General features: G+C 42.1%; 2 protein-coding genes across 4 annotated transcripts in view; one reads left to right on the forward strand and one right to left on the reverse strand.

The window, feature by feature from the left end:
* Positions 1-18,507, reverse strand: part of LOC137564357 (damage-control phosphatase ARMT1-like) — a 98,624-nt gene that overhangs the window by 39,455 nt on the left and 40,662 nt on the right. The window lies entirely within an intron of this gene.
* LOC137564358 (troponin I, slow skeletal muscle-like) overlaps positions 1-18,507 on the forward strand; it is an 80,263-nt gene that overhangs the window by 16,055 nt on the left and 45,701 nt on the right. The window contains exons 1-2 of one of the 3 annotated variants that reach the window (XM_068278138.1): positions 9,873-10,060; positions 18,398-18,427. In XM_068278138.1, the coding sequence (XP_068134239.1) occupies positions 18,417-18,427 (11 nt within the window). In that variant the 5' untranslated portion in view covers positions 9,873-10,060; positions 18,398-18,416. Of the gene's footprint in view, positions 1-9,872; positions 10,061-17,310; positions 17,401-18,397; positions 18,428-18,507 lie in introns of those variants that run through there. The other 2 variants (XM_068278139.1, XM_068278137.1) reach the window with 2 other exon arrangements.

The following is an 18,507-nucleotide window of genomic DNA, read 5'->3' on the forward strand; positions in this document are numbered from 1 at the left end:
CATCACAAGAGCTGCTTCAACACTGTGGAACTTCCTACCTCCACCCATTAGGGCAGCCCCCTCCTTCAACACCTTCATAACTGCTGACATTCAAATCCCTGCATAATCTGGGCCCTGGATACATGAAGGACTTGCTGAAGCTGCTGCTGCACCACACCTCTCACAACCTCAGATCAGCTAGTTCTATAAACTTGGTCACTCCCAGAGTGCACCTCAAAAAATCTGGAGATAGAGCCTTCTGTCATGCTGCCCCTACTCTTTGGAACTCCCTGCCACACCCAGTAAAGACAGCACCATCCCTGGAGCTATTCAAATCCAGACTGAAAAGCCACCTGTTTAGCCTGGCATTTCCGGACTTATAAAATTCTTCCTCTGTACCACAATGGTCTGAGCCATGCTTATGCGCTTTGAGTCCTATGGGAGAAAAACGCTCTACAAATGTTATTTGTTGTTGTTGTTGTTCATAAGGCCCCCAAAACTCAACTTTTCACTCTGGCCTACCACCCCTCACTAGTGCTCTAAACCCGCAGCTGAACTCTGGTCCCCTTCCTCTCGTGTCCCTACCTCTCCCTCTAGTTTGTAAGCCTTCGAGCAGGGTCCTCCTCCTTTGTGTCCTACCTGATCATGCTCCTCCATTACTGTGCACCCATGCTATGCATTTGAGTGAACCTAACTTGCCTAATCTCCATGCTCCATCCAGTGACTAAGCATTACCTGGTACTCATACTATGGTGTGTGATCTGGTTTTCTTGCATTCCTGTATTGTTGTATTGCTGTATGTCACCCCTAAATATTGTGTGTAGCCTAAACTAATGTCCAGCAGTGCATAATATTTTGGCGCTTTATAAATACAATAAATTAATAAATAAATAAGTCTCAGGCCTAACAGCATACAGTTGTGTTGGTTGACAATACGTTACACCTGCCATGCCCTGTAGAGCAAGCTGTGTTTCAGCACCAGGAAATAAGCTAATATCAGAACAATCTAAAAAAAAGGTTATATTTTTAAATGGCCGTTTTTGACAGTAGATTTACAGCTTTAATTAATGCTAATTAGTCGTCAAGGTCACAGCTGGTTTGGTGGCTTCAGCTGCAGGCATTGAGTTTCATGCTAGCCATTGTGCAAACATCTCAGATATGTATGCTGGGTGCATTGCACGACACATGTCAGCTGGGGAGGGCAGCGGGCCCCGGGGCGCCGACCAGCTGGCACGGGAATTTATCATGTTTTTAAATGCCTTGCCTTAAAACAGAACGCCTGGCCCGCTGACCGAGAAATGATTCCTGAAGTTATCACTCGTTGGCCCTGATTTATTAAAGATATCCTTAGCTGGAAATATAACAGCGGGTATTTTCAGGTGACCCTGCGAGGCTGAGGCGGCCTGAGTAGAACTCTCTGCTATTGGTTGGCAAAAGTTTGTAACTTTGCCCCTTGGCAAGCGTTGCTGAAAAGCTACTGACTCAGCGGTCACCGGCATGCAATACCAACCAGAACTTTGCTGTCAATTATTCAGGATTTATTTAAAGGGATCCTGATGCGAGAAGTATATGGAGGCTGCCATATTTAGTTCCTGTTAACAATACCAGTTGCCTGGCTGTCTTGCTGCTCTATTTGACTGCAGTAGCATCTGAATAATACCAGGAACATGCATGCAGCTAATCTTGCCAGATCTGACAATAATGGCAGAAACACCTGATCTGCTACATGCTTGTTCAGGGGCTATGGCTCAACATATTAGAGGCAGAGGATCAGCAGGACAGCCAGGCAACTGGTATTGCTTAACAGGAAATAAATTTGGCAGCCCCGTTCCGATTACCTTTAAGCCCCAGTTTTGGCACTATATATATATATATATATATATATATATATATATATACACAGTATGTTTTATAGAATATAATTCTAAATTATCTATGCCTCCAGAAGACTGAAGGCCCTGCTAGCAATTGTGTGACATCACTGTGGGTGGGGTTTTCAAACTGAGGTTCAGGTAATTGTGAACTTTTGTAAGTACTGTGGGGTTGGAGGGGTTGGAGGAGGAAAGGGGTAGCAGGCCATTTTATCTGTTGGGAACGACTTGTACAGAACTGATATATATTTATAGCAACTTATTCATAAAAAGGGTGTTACACTTAAAATTACAATGACTTTTGACTTTCTTTAAGGAACAGAAAGAAAAGGGTACAGGAGCCCTTACCTTAAAAACGGTGCCTGGTGGCGCCTATTGTACAAGCTGCGATTTGCAGAAAAGGATGGAAATTTGGGCAAACAGCGTGACGAAATTAACCTTCAAATTGCAGCTTTTATAATGGCCATAATATGCGGCAAGTAAGAGAAATTTGTGCGCCCTATTGCATCGCGGGCGCCCGGGGCTTGCGAAAATGCTAATTTCAGCATTGCATAGCAGAGTGGAGAGCTGCCCAATAACTTACAATCTAGGGGCTAGGGACTAGGTGGGGATGATGCATAGTTTTTCAGTGGGGGTTAGGGCACTCATGAGGAAGGGTAGGCCAACAGGAACAGGTACGGTATGTTTTGAGTGCTTGCTTGAAGATGTTGAAGGCAGAGCTGGAACAAGGTCCTCCAGCACCCAAGGCTGAGACAACAGAGTGCGCCCCTCCATCCCTCCCACCCCAGCCGCCCGTCACACACTGTTTGCTTAGACTAAGAGGCTCCCTAGAGACCCCAACACCTAGTTATCTGGCTTACAGTCACTGCCATGGATGTATCCCCTTTTCTTATTTCTCTCTACTTCAAACACATTAAGGGAATTATAGCTGAGTGAGTTGTGCCCCCCCTCCTACACCGCGCCCTGAGGCTGGAGCCTCTCTCGCCTCTGTCTTGGCCCAGCCATGGTTGAAGGAGAGGGTGTTCCTTATGGGGTGTGACATGGAGTTTCAGAAAGTAGGGGCAGCTCTAGATAAGTCCTGGAGTCCTGCATGGGAATGGGTGATGCTTGGAGTAGTCAGGCGCAGATCAATCGAGGATGGAAGCATGCAGCCAGGTGTGTCCCTGTGGATATGTTCAGAGATGTAAGTTGGGCACAGTGTCTTGAAAGTAATTCCAGAACAAATGGGCAGCCAGTGGAGGGATTTGCAGAAAAGTGGGTGTCGCAGAGGCGGAACGGTGGGTGGAGAAAATGATTCTGGCTGCTGCATTTATGATGGACTGCGACAATAGTCCAGTCTCCAAATTATAAAGACCTGAATGAGTAGATTGACAATGTCCATGGTCAGGAAGGAGCGGATCTTGGAAATATTGTGGAAGTTGCAGGAACTGGTAACGTTTTGTATGTGGGACAGGATGAGAGTGCTGAGTCCAGAGTGACCTCTAGGCAGCAGGCCTGAGAGGAGAGGCAAATGTTTCTGTTGCTGACTGGGATGTAAGAATCCAGGAGGGGTATTGATGGACGGGGCTGGAAGATCAGGAGCTCCATTTTGTCTAGGTTTAGCTTCAGGGACCAGACATACATCCAGGAGGTGATGGTTGTGAGGCAGTAGGAGATCTTATCCATTGAGTTCGTGGAGAGAACCTGGGAGTGGAGGTATATCTGGGTGTCATCCACATACGGATAGTATTGAAAGCACTGGGAGGAGATGATCTTGTGAATGGAGGCGAACAATAAGGGGCCAAGGACGGAGCCTTGAGGGACCCCAACCGAGAAGGAGATGAAGAAGGAATTATGAAAAGAGGTCCTGAAGGAGCAATTGGAGAGGTAGAAAAAGAACCAGGCCAGGGGAGAGGTCATGGATGCCAAGGGACTGAAGGGTTTGGAGGAGTAGAGGATGGTCCACTTTGTCAAGTACGTAGGAAAGGTCCAGGAGAAGTAGAATAGAGTAATTGCCTTCAGTTTTGGCTTAGGATTCTATAAAAAGTGCAAGGGCATTGACTAGCCAAGACTACTCCATCCTTTCATTGCTGTACATACTAAACAGCTGCCTCAAGTAATAACAAGGTGAATGGACCTTTCCACAGCTGGAATTTAACAGAATACAATGCCTGCCAGACAAGGAACTGATTTACTGCTAAACGGTACCCAAAAAAAGGAAGGCATCAAAATGCATTTTATGGAGACCTTGCAACGCTGCAGCCATCGCAAACTCTACCCTGAGCTCTATGCTATATATGTATGCGCTCTGTATTGTTGATGCTGACTTTAGACAGAAATGTTCCCAGCATGCACTGCAGCAGACAGTGGGCATAGTGCCATGGAGCCAATCACCATACTGTATGTCATTGGAACTATTGAATGGAGAAAAGATTTTAATGTGGCCACATGGGGGTTATACAGAGATACAATTCTGAGAACGTGGAGGGCAAGTATGTCAGTTATGACTAGAATTTATTCTATATGTCATAACCCGCCCCCTTCCCTGCGCTGTACCAGTGAATGTTCCATATATTTGCATTGCTGTTATCATTCATTACAGTTCAGTGACACTACAGTACAGGTCACTGACCCTCAGAATGAGGCGTAAATCAGTGCTGTGCAGCCTCAGTGCTTACGGATTGGCCGAGATCACTAGGATTCACATTCAGATACTGCCTGAGGAATCGGGTGTGTCCTGCAAAACGCATCGCAAATGGAGTTTATGCAAACAAAGCTGTTTTTAAAATAGACCGCCTGCTGTTATAGCCGGGCCAAACTCAGGCATTATGCCATGCCTGGTGGGTGCCGAGAAGCCCTGCCTCAGTTTTAGGTCCCTTTCTCACTTGGGTGCTTACAGACAGGGTTTTGCGCTTTGGTGATCATCTGCAATCAGCGAAGTGCTGCAGCTCAGGTAATCCTGTGGGATTACTTACACTGCGGCGATTGCAGGGTGACTGCGATTTCTGCCGATCGCAATCGCACTGCACGCATCCTGGTGATTGCATTGCGATTCTCATTCTCACGGCAAAATCGCCGAAAACAGCAATGCAAAATCACGATCACAATCGCATTTATCAGTGATGTTAAAGGGGTCCAAAACTCTGACATAACATTCAATAAAAATGTGTTGTCTTCTTTTTATTACCCGTACAGTTACCATATTTGCTTTTGTGCACAAGTAATATTGTTCATTTACAAACTCCCAAAGTACAGTTTATCTGCTCTGAAAGCTGCCATTGCATTTTTTTCAAGCTGCTTTTTATTATATATTAAAATCTTCTGGTGAGCTCTTCTGAATAGTGTACATGCTTCACCACTTTTTCCACCACTACAGTATATCTATGTCCTCTGTGACTTCAACTAAGCCACAAGGACGTAGATATATGTCTTGTAGCTGAAGCAGTGCTGTGCAGGATTGGGCTTGCTCCTGTGCAAAACCTCCGGCACTATCTGCTGCAGCAGTAACTGGTGAAAGCGAATACATGTTCCCTAAACCAATAAGATTGATTTTTACCAGTAAAAATATATTGAATTTCTCAGTTCATAGTGAAAAATACACACTTTAGCATTATTTCAGCATCAAATTGTGACAAGAATGTAATTTAAGTTTTGTGAAAACTGAAGAGAAAACTGTAGAAATAGCCAAACAAAATGTGTGTTTTTATCTACAATAGCGCTTTTTATTTTTTAAACTGGAATTGGTAAAACTGAAAAATAATATGTTTTTTCTATTTTTTTCCCCTTTTTTTATTTAAAATGCATAGAAAACAAAATTTGTTTTAGGGAAAAAATGCCATACAATGAAAGCCTTCAAAAAAAACAATATATATTTCATTTAGGTGTCATAAGTAGATATAATGTTATTGCTGATTAAATAGTGACACAAACTGCTCTGGTCTATAAGGGGGAAACGAGGTCTCGATGTGAAGTGGTTAAAGGAACGCTTAAAGGATACCCGAACTGACATGTGACATGATGAGATAGACATGTGTATGTACAGTGCCTAGCACACAAATAGCTATGCTGTGTTCCTCTTTGTCTTTCTCTGCCTGAAATAGTTAAATATCAGGTATATAAGTGGCTGACTCAGTCCTGACTCAGACAAGAAGTGACTACAGTGTGACCCTCACTGATAAGAAATTTATCTTTTTATCGCTTTCTTGCTCTCAGAAGCCATTTTCTGCTAGGAACGTGTTTTATAGTTGGAATTTCTTATCAGTGAGGGGCACACTGTAGTCACTTCCTGTCTGAGTCAGGACTGAGTCAGCCACTTACATACCTGATATTTAACTCTTTCAGGCAGAGAAAGAAAAAAAAGAACACAGCCTCGTTATTTGTGTGCTAGGCACTGTACATACCCATGTCTATCTCATCATGTCACATTTCACTTCGGGTATCCTTTAAGCCAGATATAAAAAAAAAATCAGTTTTACTTTCCTGGGGCTTCTACCAGCCCCCTGCAGCCGCCCCGTGATTTGTTATTTCTGGCAGAAGTGTCCACACAGAGCTCAGAATGTAACAAGTGTAAAATATAAACAAAAGATAATGTTGTCTCCTCTTCGGATATGGATCATAAGTTGAAGGGGCTTTCCATGGCAGAGCAAAGTGCTGTGTTTAACTGTTTGAATGCTGTTCTGCTACAATTTTCTTTATCTGGTAGGAGGTTTATAGCTGTGAGGAATCTTTTAGAGCAAGGAAGAAATACTGTGTTTCAGACCACTTTAAGTATCAATCATTTTACTATCGGCAACGTCTGTGCGCCCAGTCCAGCCAGTCAGCCTCCACCTAAAACCGTAGCATCGCATTTGAGCTGCATTCTGTATTATTTTAATGGGCAAAAAAAAAAGGACAGCAGGAATGTGATTGGTTAGCAAAGTGGCCATCAGGAGGATGTGTTAGTATACAGTCCTCAGCGTGTTAAATTATCTGCAGTGATTCTTCACGGCTCTGCTCCGGACATGTGCTGCGGCCGCAGTCTTTATAAAGATCCCTGCGCTTTGTTCTCAGAGATTCCGCTGACCCTTTTTAGTTCAGGAATATGTTCTGCATTTATTAGTAACTTGAGCACAGCGTTCTGCGAGTAACAATAGATCTCTGGTCTTTGTTCTACTTATAGATGTCTCTCCAGACACTCTGCATTACGTGGAAGGTATTCTGCTACATTCATACCAATCACAGCCAGTGGCATAACCATAGCTCGCAACAACTGTCCCTCTTTTGGAGGGACAGTCCCTCTTTGGGAACCCAACACCTCTGTCCCTCTTTCTCCCTCTTTTAGGACTCATGTACAGATCTATGTAAATATGTGCATTTTATCTACTGAAAAATGTGTTTAACCATTTCAGCCCGCGGGAATTTTTCACTTTATGCATCAAAGCAATTTTCACCTTCCATTCATTCGCCAATAACTTTATCACTAATTATCACAATTAATTGATCTATATCCTGTTTTTTCCACCACCAATTAGGCTTTCTTTGGATGGTACATTTTGCTAAGAATTATTTTTTTCTAAAATGCATTTTAACGGGAATATTAAGAAAAAAATGGAAAAAAAATCATTATTTATCAATTTTCGGCCATTATAGCTTTAAAACAATACATGCTACAATAATTAACACCTATGTATTTTATTTGCCCATTTGTCCCGATTATTACACCATTTAAATTATGTCCCTTTCACAATGTATGACGCCAATATTTTATTTGGAAATAAAGGTGAATTTTTTCAGTTTTGCGTCCAACCATCACTATTTACAAGCTTATAATTTAAAAAAATGTTTGCAATATACCATCTTCACATGCATATTAAAACAGTTCAGACCCTTAGGTATCTATTTATGTTGTTTTTTTTATTATTGTAATTGAAAAAAAATTATTTGCTTAATTTTTAGTGTGGGAGGTAAACAGTTAATTTTAAATGTAATAATGTGGGTTTATTTTATTAAGAAATGTATGTAGATGTAGTTTTACTATTTGGCCACAAGATGGGCACAGTGAGATTTATTTTTTGCCCTGGAAGCGAAGTGCTCGTTCCAGGAAGCATATAGAGGGAGGGAAACTTTTTTTTTGTCAGAAAGACCGCGGCCTGTGATAAGAAGCTGTCGGCTTTTCTACCAGGAACATAGATCAATGAAAGCAAACTATGTTCCCATTCATTGATGTCCGGGCTACCGGGGGGGCGGCACGGGCATGCGCGGCGATCACGTGCGGGAGCGCTCAGACGCACGCAACAGCAAGTCAGCAGCTGCCTGGACGTGACGGCTGCAGGGGGCTGGTAGAAACTCCAGGTAAGAGAAACTCATTTTTTTTTCATTCCCTTCAGGTTTACCACTATGCAATGCACATACAGAGGTGCTCATTACCAGCATAGCACCAATGAAAAGCTAACAATATGGATGAAGGAGGGCCCTTGTTGGGCCCCTCTAGTTTAGGGGCCCCAGCGTGGTCTCAACATCTGAATCCCCTATTGCTATGCCATTGCTTAAACACCCACACTCCCCCCCCCCCGACAAAAAATGGGTGCCCACTATGCAAACCGCGGCTACTAAGAGCGGACGCATTGCGCCCACTATTGGTAGCCACAGTTCCCATAGCGGATGGCCCCCATGCCCACCATTAATTGTGCGCCCATTTTTGTCCGCTGCGGTGGCCAGTCCTCCAGAGGCTTTCCCCGTCCTCCTGTACCAGCCCATTCCAGCACTGTTCCCTCCCCAAAGCCACTTGTTTATGGCAGGGGTCTCAGTGCTGCAATGGCCTGGCTGAGGAGGTGAGTATCTAAATAAATAGATTACAAACCTCACAGTTTTGCTCTAGACTTAGGAAGACTGGGGAACAGGAAGGCTCTATAGGACCCAGAGCCTTCCCTCTCCATAGGTGAGTATCTGTTTTTTTTTATTATTATTTTAAAGGACACCCGAGGCGAAAATAAACTAATGAAATAAACAATTGTATCTATCTCCCTTCTCCTAAAAATGACTTTTTAAGATATTCCACAGTTTTATTTTATGTTTAAATCTACTTCTTAAGTTTTAACTGTTTTATTGTTTTTGCTCAATGACATATTAATTGAAGTATGCCAGAGCTAAATTTATGGACTATTGACCCTTTTTTCTCTTTCCTGCTCTCAGAAGCCATTTTCTGCTAGGAAAGTGTTTTATAGTTGGAATTTCTTATCAGTGAGGGTCACACTGTAGTCACTTCCTGTCTGAGTCAGGACTGAGTCAGTCACTTACATACCTGATTTGTAACTCTTTCAGGCAGAGAAAGAACAAAAGGAACACCGCATAGTTATTTGTGTGCTAGGCACTGTACATACACATGTCTATCTAATCATGTCACATGCCACCTCTGGTATCCTTTAAAGAAAATCTGAGATGGCCATCAGGGATGTATTTATACTTACCGGGTGCTTCCTCCAGCCCCATGAGGCTCATGGGCTCTCTCGCCGCCCCCTCAGGTCACCATGTTATCCTCTCCAGTCATCCGGCCAGCCAGTCTTCTGCGCATGCGTGGCTCAGCAGCGCTTGCACCCCAGTCATGCTCCTGCAGTAGTACTGTGCAGGTGCAGAACGCTCCAGGGCACAGGAGCGCGTTGGGGGCGCACGCATGCGCAGGAGCACACGACTGGCCAGATATCCAGAGAAGATTAGAAGATAACGGACCGGCTAGAGAGGCTGGCGAGGTAGCCCATTGGTCTGGAGAAAGCCCCAGGTATAAATACACCTCTAAGTGACATCTCAGGTATACATAATTCCACTTCAGACTTGCTTTAGAAAGCTAATGGGAAAGGGACTGTGTGGCATCTGTCCACAATGGCGGAGGAAGCTGAATCCGTGCTCAGCAAATTGGGCGGCAGGAATGAGGCTGTAACCTCACCCTAACACATGTGTCTGTGAGGGATATTTTAGGTACAATGAATGTGTAAGGAGGCCAAGCCTGTTTCTATTACAAAGGGCACCTTGCAATGAGGCTCCATATAGAGGAAGGCGAGCTATAGGCCGTAGCATAGGACGAGCGTCCCCTGCGCCCACAATAACCCTGGTGTCACGTTTCCAGCCCACAAGGCCACGGTCAAGAAGGAGGCTATTTTAACAAACTGTTCACGAGACCAGAGTTTATAGAAGGGAGCTGTGACTCTCAGAGCTCTGTCATTCTCCCCGTCCTCCCTACAGAGAAGCCAACAGCGCAGGTAACGTATGTGACAACGCACAACGGACGCGCATATTAAATGTGCGATCAAATCATCATGAGGAATGTTTAATCCTGATGTAGCTTCTTTTTCTTTTTTTTATAATGTATATTTGTTAGTCTCTGTATTTTTCTATTGTATATTTTTTTTTGCCATTTTTTTCTTACTTTTTATTTTAGCATTTGTGTTGCTTTTATGGCAATTTTTTTTCTTACTATTTATAGGCAAACAAGAATCTAATATTGAGCCATAAAAGTTAGAAAAATAAATATAAAATAAAGAAAAACATAAAAAAGACTATACAGGAACATCTTGCCCAAAACCATAAGCGCAACAGGTCAGATCAATATACATCCCAGAGCAGTTTAAAAATAGTTATATAGTCATTTGTATGATTTTGTAACGAGTTTTGGTAGAAAAATGATTAAAATGTGAAGAGTTATTTCTCTTATATTCCACTGATGGAAATAATCTTATTTTTTTTATTTCAATTAATTTTATTCCTTTAAAATGATTCAATTTATCTTACTTTCTAATTTTTTTAATTGTATTTTTCTATATTTTATTATTATGAATTGTATTGACATCTTCTGCAGCACTTTACAGAGTACATTGTCATGTCACTGACTATCCTCAGTGGAGTTCACAATCTAATCCTACTATAGCCATAGTCTAATGTCCTACCATATTATTATTATTATTATTATTATTATTATTATTATTTTTATATAGCTCTGGCATCTTCTGCAGCACTTTACAGAGTACATAGTCATAGTCTAATGTCCTACCATATTATAATTATTATTATGTATTTATATAGCACCACTGACATCTTCTGCAGCACTTTACAGAGTACATAGTCATGTCACTGACTGTCCTCAGAGGAGCTCACAATCTAATCCTACCATAGTCATAGTCTAATGTCCTACCATATTATTATGATTATGTATTTATATAACACTGACTTGTTTGCAGCACATTACAGAGTACATAGTCAGGATGTCACTGACTGTCCTCAGAGGAGCTCACAGTCTAATTCCTACCAGAGTCTGGGGCAAACCTATCAGTGTGTTTTTGGAATGTAGGAGGAAACTGGACCCCCGAAGAAACCCATGCGAGAACCACCTTTAAATGGCTAATTCACTTGATCGGGCAGGATGGAAAATATTGGTCGATTGTGAAGGAATCGGTTAATGTTCACATGATTTCAATCTACACAGAATCCATTTTTAGTTTGAAAGCATAGAGGCTCAGCATCGTTCAGATCGTATGGTAAAGGATAATCGCCAGGATCTCGCTTGTAGTGTGTGTGGCACTAGTCAATTTACTTTCAATTGACCACATTGTCATTGATCACCCAATAAAGTCGGTCACTACGCAGAAAATTGAGTAATGTATTGGCATCTTAAGGCTGGTGATGCCCCGCCCCCTTGCAGCACTGCAACACTAAAACCAAGATACATATAACCCTGCTGCTGAGTATGCCGACAGGGTCATATGCATAGCACCGCCCCCCGGGTGCTGCTCGATATCACTAGAAATGGCAAACATATGGTTAATTACAAAAAATTAAGAAAGAATAGGAGGAGGTCTCTGCCCTTCCGAGCTTACAATCTAGAGGGTAGATGCTTTGAGAACTGTATGGATATGCACTGGGAGGGGAAAAGACAATTAGTGTATTTATAGTTACTCTCCTGTAATTTGTAAAATATGATTCTTTTCAATATTAATTAATCTATTATTAACCTAACATCCTTAATGAGATACTTGAATGTCAGCCCCGTTATATATAGTATCAGCTGTTACTTTGTGCCTATACTGATAGTAAACTAGCTGCAGTGTGTGCTGATCTCTGCCTTCTCCAGTATGTACAGTATAAGCTGTCATTTAATACTGTACTGATAGTAAACTAGCTGCAGAATGTGCTGATCTCTGTTACCTCCAGTATGTACAGTATAAGCTGTTACTCTGTGCCTGTACTAATAGTAAACTAGCTGCAGTGTGTGCAGATCTCTGCTACCCCCAGTATGTACAGTATTAGCTGTTACTCTGTGCCTGTACTGAAAGTAAACTAGCTGCAGTGTGTGCGGATCTCTGCTACCCCCAGTATGTGCAGTATTAGCTGTGACTCTGTGTCTGTACTGATAGTAAACTAGCTGCAGTGTGTGCTGATCTCTGATACACCCAGTAAATATAGTATAAGCTGTTATTTAATACCTGTAAACTAGCTGAAGTAATGGCAGATATCTGCTACCTCCAGTATTTACAGTATAAGCTGTTACACTGTTCCTGTACTGATAGTAAACTAGCTGCAGTGTGTGATGCTCTCTGCTATGTTCAGTATGTACAGTATAAGCTGTTACTCTGTGTCTGTACTGACCGTAAACTAGCCATAGTGTGTACTACTGATCTCTGCTATTTCCGGTATGTACAATAAAAGCTGATAATCTGTGTCTGTACTGATAGAAAACTAGCTGCAGTGTGTGCTGATATCTGCTTTCTCCAGTATGTACAGTATAATCTGTTACTCTCTGACTGTGCTAATAGTAAACCAGCTGCAGTGAGTACCGGTCTCTACTACCTCCAGTATGTACAGTATAAGCTGTTACTCTCTGCCTGTACTTATAGAAAACTAGCTGCAGTGTGTGCTGATCTCTGCTGCGTCCAGTTTGTATGGTATAAGCTTTTACTCTGTGTCTGTACTGATAGTAAACTAGCTGCGGTGTGTGCCGATCTCTGTTACCCCAAGTATGTACAGTATAAGCTGTTACTCTGTGCCTGTACTGATAGTAAACTAGCTGCAGCATGTGCTGTGTGATTTTATTATGCCCTCTGCTATGTGTTCATGTAGTGTGTACAATAACGTTGTGTTTTTTAGGTAATTGGCACTGACTGAATACCTGTTTAGGATTAAGCTTCATGCACACGTAACAAAACAAAAACTAACACAAAGACACAATCATAACAAACAGCGCTGTGCAAAAACATAGCAACATTACTGCTGCCATATGTTTCAATTGATGGAGCAGAGTGTTCTGTACAAGCAGATAGGCACCCAGTATAACAAGTCAGAAGTCTTTACTGAAGAAAAACACGCAGAGATATATCATACACCATCATCAGGAAATGCAGCTTACTTGGAACAGAGAGGTACACAGAGAGAGACAGAAGGAAATAACAATCCCATAAAGATCATCATCACATTTTACACACAGTGACATCTTGAGGTTGTTTTACTATACTGCAGTTTAGGGTAATAGTGTTGTTACATCTCTAACAGCAATAATCTAACAGTCAGACTGCATATGATGTGAGGCATGGGGGCATTCCTATGAAAAGGTCTAAAATCCTGACACTATATACATGGAATCTGTATGCTCTTCTTCTGGTGTTTGCATGGGTTTCCCCATTCACTTCAGTTTCCTAAAACAAAAGGATACAGATGCTGCAGAAGATGTCAGTGTAATAATAATAATAATAATAATAATAATATGGTAGGACATTCAGCTATAACTATGGCAGAGATTAGATTGTGAGCTCCTCTGAGGACAGTCAGTGTCTTGTCTAGGTATTCTGTAAAGTGCTGCAGAAGATGTCAGTGCTATATAAATACATAATAATAATATAGTTGGACATAAGACTATGACTATGGTAGGATTAGATTGTAAACTCCTCTGAGGGCAGTCAGTGACATGACTATGTGCTCTGTAAACTGTTAAAGAATGTGTCAGTGCTATAATAATAATAATATGGTAGGACATTAGACTATGACTATGTTAGGGATTAGATTAGAGGACAGCCAGTGACATGATTATGTACTCTGTACAGTGCTGCAGAAGATGCCAGTAATGAAATAACCCCCCACCACTCGTTCTTTGGACCCTGTGGCCCTAGAGAAAGGGGCGGTGCTATGATTCAGCATCTGTGGGGTGGATGATTGGCAGATACTCACCTAGCAAGGTTAATCTCCCGCTCTGGTCGGGGCACGGTGCCAGCAGAGATCTGGCAAGCTTCACTCAGCAGAAGCGGATGAGGAATGAGCACATACGGTGGAAACAATTCACACTTGGGCCTATTGGATGACAGCTGAAGGACACTGCGCTGCTAGTCTGGACATAGTATAGACACTTACGCCACATTCCGGGCTCAGAGGATTTGTCGCCCAATCCACAAGTTTGGATTTGGATTAGGGAATAATCTTAGGTTTGTGCAACACTCGTTGAGTGAGCTAACAGGGGGTTATTGATGTGTGAAGCTGGGTATCCAAGGTGGTCATTATTCTACACCCTGCAATTGAAGGTCCTGCATTGTGCACAGCCCCTCCCCCCTTAGCCCCACCCATCACACCTGCCCGTTCCATAGAGCTGAATGATTGGTGTCCCTGTACTGATGTGGCACAGTGGAAAACATCCTCAGTATGTATGAGGCCTTATACTGGACCTAAACTCTTTCACAGGACAGAAGGAAAACAGAGATAAATGCACCCTGTGTGTATTTAGAGAATTTAGCCTGTCTAATCCTCCTCATCTGTGACTAATCACAACTGTCATTTCATCTTTCAGCTGTGTCAGCACAGGAATCTCCTCTGCCACAGCAGAGCTGTTAATTTGTAAATAAAGGATGTTAACCTTATGTCTTCTCCCATGAAAGCAGGAAGTAGACACACTGCAGATTTATTGCAGGATTTGTATCAGCTGTAATAAATCAATGTTTTTCTTTATAGGTGTTCAAAGGTTTTTATGCTGCTGTGTATCTTTTAGAGCAGAGAGGAAGTTCTGAGTTCAGGTCCACTTTTAAAGGAACCTGAGGTGAAAGACATATGGAGGCTGACATATTTATTTTCTTTTAAACAAAGCAGATTGCCTGGCTGTCCTGCTGATCCTCTGCCTTTAATACTTTAATACTTTTACCTGAACTAGCATGCAGATCAGAGATTCTGTCAAAGATCTGACAGGATTAGCCACATGCTTGTTTCAGGGGTAAGATTCAGACAATACTGACCAGAAACATCAGCAGCGCTACGCTACCAGGCAACTAGCATTTTCTGACAGGAAATAAATATGGCAGCCTTCATATGTCACTCACCTCAGGTTCCTTTTAAAGGACAACTGTAGTGAGAGGTATATGGAGGCTGCCATATTTATTTCCTACTAGATGATGACCCGGCGTTGCACGGGTATGTATTTGGCTGGTGTTGGCTCCGCCCACTTTTTCTAACCCTAACACACAAACAATTAATAACCAAGTTTGTGAGCTTTGGCATCAATAATTTGTATATTCCCATAGAAATTAAACAAATCAGATTGTCGGTTTGTGACTCCGCCCCTCTCCAGCATTTGAATCCCAGTCACCCAGTGATCAACTGTAGCAGGTTTGAGGCATCTGCTATTAACAGTGTAAAAATGGCAGCAATTTAAATTTTCTCCTTGAAAATTAACAGGTGAATTTTGATTGGCTATTATAGACTCCGCCCACTTCTCTGAATATTATTTTCAGTCACCCAGTGACCATCTTGGCAAACATTGAGAACCCTGCCATTAAAAGTGTAAGAATGACTGCAGTTTATATTTTCCCAGTGAAATTTGGCTGTTTGTGGCTTTGCCCCCTTTTCTGAATTTGAACTCCAGTGACCCAATGACTAACTGTACCAGGTTTGAGGCTTGTGCCATTAACAGTGCAAGAATGGCAGCAATTTTAATATTCCCTTGAAAATCAACAGGTGAATATTGATTGGCTTTTTTAGGCTCCACCCACTTTCCTGAATATTAATCCTAGTCACCCAGTAACCAACTGTGCAAGTTTGAGAACCCTGCCATTAACATTGAAGAAGGGCTGCAGTTTACATTTTCCCAGGGAAATCTGTTTTTGACTCCACCTAATTTTTTTAACCTTGACAAACAGTTACTCAATGACCATTGTGAGCTTTCGGGTTCTGGTATCAAAATTGTGTGAATGGAAGCAGTTTATCCAGCAAATAAATCTGATTGGTTGTTTGTGGCTCCGCCCCTTTAGTGAATTTGAACCCCAGTCACTTACTGACCGACTGTAGCAGATTTGAGGCCTCTTTACAGCGTAAGAATGGCAGCAGTTTCAATAATCTTCTTGAAAATAAATAGGTGAATTTTGATTGGTTGTTGTAGGCTCCAGCTACTTTTCTGAATACTAATCCCAGTCACCCAGTGACCAACTGTGGCAAGTTTGAGAACCCTGCCATTAACAGTGTAAGAATGGCTGCAGTTTATATTTTCCCATGTAAAAAGTTAGTTGTTTTTGGCTCCGCCCACTGTTTCTAACCTTATCATACAATCACTCAATGACAAAGTTTATAAGCGTTGTGGTCCTTGGTATCAATAAGTTGCATTTTTCCATTGAAATTAAACAAATCTGATTGCCAATAACCCTGCCAATAACAGAATGACTGAAATCAATCTAACAAATCTGGCTGCTTGTGGCTCCACCCCTTTAGTGAATTTGGACTCCAGTCACCCAATGACTGACTGTATCAGGTTTGAGGTCATTGACAGTGGAATGGTAGCAATGTAGATATTCCCCTTGAAAATCAACAGGTGAATTTTGATTGGCTGTAGTAGGCTCCACCCATTTTCCTGAATATTAATCCCAGACACTCAGTGACCAACTGTGCAAAGTTTGAGAACCCTGCCATTAACAGAGTAAGTATGGCTGCAGTATATATTTGACAAGTGAAATTTGTTTTTGGCTTCGCCCACTTTTTTGTAACCTTGACACACAGTCACTCAATGACCAAGTTTGTGAGCTTTCAGGTTCCTGGCATCAAAAATGTGTGAATGGAAGCAGTTTATCCAGCAAGGAAATCTGATTTGCTGTTTGTGGCCCCGCCCCTTTAGTGAATTTGGACCCCAGTCACCCAATGACCGACTGTAGCAAGTTTGAAGCCTCTGCCATAAACAGTGTAAGAATGGCAGCAGTTTAAATATTCCCCTTGAAAATCAATAGGTTAATTTTGATTGGCTGTTGTAGGCTCCACCCACTTTCCTGAATCTTAATTTCATTCACCCAGTGACCAACTGTGGCAAGTTTGTGAACCCTGCGATTAACTAAGAATGGCTGCAGTTTACATTTTCCAATTAAAAATGAATGGCTGAAATTTGATTGGCTGTTTTATGCTCCGCCCACTTTTCCTTGATTTGTAACCACGGTCACCAAGTGACCAACTGTGCCAAGTGTGGGACCTCTGGCTTGAGTACTGTGAGAATGGCAGCCTTTTGCATTGACTTGAATGGGTGGAATCTGATTTGCTGTTTGTAGCTCCGCCCAGGTGTGCAGGGGGGCCGCGAGACCCCCAAAACATATCATCCCAGGTAGTAAGGAATCTGCATACCAAGTTTCGTTCAAATCAGTCAAGGCGTTTTCGAGTGATCGCAGTACATACACATATACATACATCCGATTTTAAATATATACTGTAGATTTAACTGACATTTTTTATCCTAACAACCTAACGATTTATACAAGAAAATCATGACGATTAACACGGTTGCCCAAACTTTCGCATCCTGCTGTATTAACAAAGTTCAGTCCCTAAGCTAACTATGTATGTTTTTTTTTTGGGTTTTTTTTTAGTTTTATTTAAAAAAAATAAATTTGCCAGCTATTGGGGAGTGTGGGAGGTCAGGGGTTAATTTAAAAATGAAAAAAGGTAAAAATAGGCGCTTTATCGAAAAAGAAAAATTCAGATGTCATTTTACCATTTGGCCACAAAATGCCCTCGCAGGTCTCTTCTGTATGCATACTATTAGTACGCAAACCGGAATAACTGCTCTCTGCTCTAAGAGAGAAGCAACAGCATAATAACCTTTAGAGCAAAACATTTATTTGTTACAGCTGATACAAATCCCAAAATAAATCTGCACTGTTTCGACTTTCTGCTTTCATGGAAGCAAACACAAGGCTGTGCTTTCAAATTAGCTTATTTGCCTTATCTGCTGTCGCAGTCAGCTGACACGGGAGAGATCAAATTACAACGTGTGATTAGACACAGATAAGAGGGAATTACACAGGCTAAACTCTCTAAATACATACAGGGTGCATTTCTCAGTTTTCCTTCTGTCCTGTGCAAGAGTTCAGCTCCACTTTAAAGAAATTGATGTGTCAAAAACATTGTGATTGACTGAATCTGTTGTGTATAGCCACACAGCCCAGCATTGAACCCCCCCCCCCCCCCCCCCCCAGGTTGGAGTTATCTGGCATGACATAAGCCTTAGTAATGAGTACTGGATGTGCAGATTTCTGTGTCCCCGGACACTGTGTCACCGCTTGCCTTCCTGGAACTCATAATTGATCTGTTTTATTCCACAGCTGTCCACGTATCTCCACCATGGGTGACAGGTGAGCCCCTTTATCTTCTCATTTCATCTCCTCCCACTGTCTGGATCTAATAATTTGTGATTATATGGGGTTATTACTGT

The sequence above is a fragment of the Hyperolius riggenbachi genome, chromosome 3, assembly GCF_040937935.1.
Source record: "Hyperolius riggenbachi isolate aHypRig1 chromosome 3, aHypRig1.pri, whole genome shotgun sequence".
Classification (NCBI taxonomy): Eukaryota; Metazoa; Chordata; class Amphibia; order Anura; family Hyperoliidae; genus Hyperolius; species Hyperolius riggenbachi.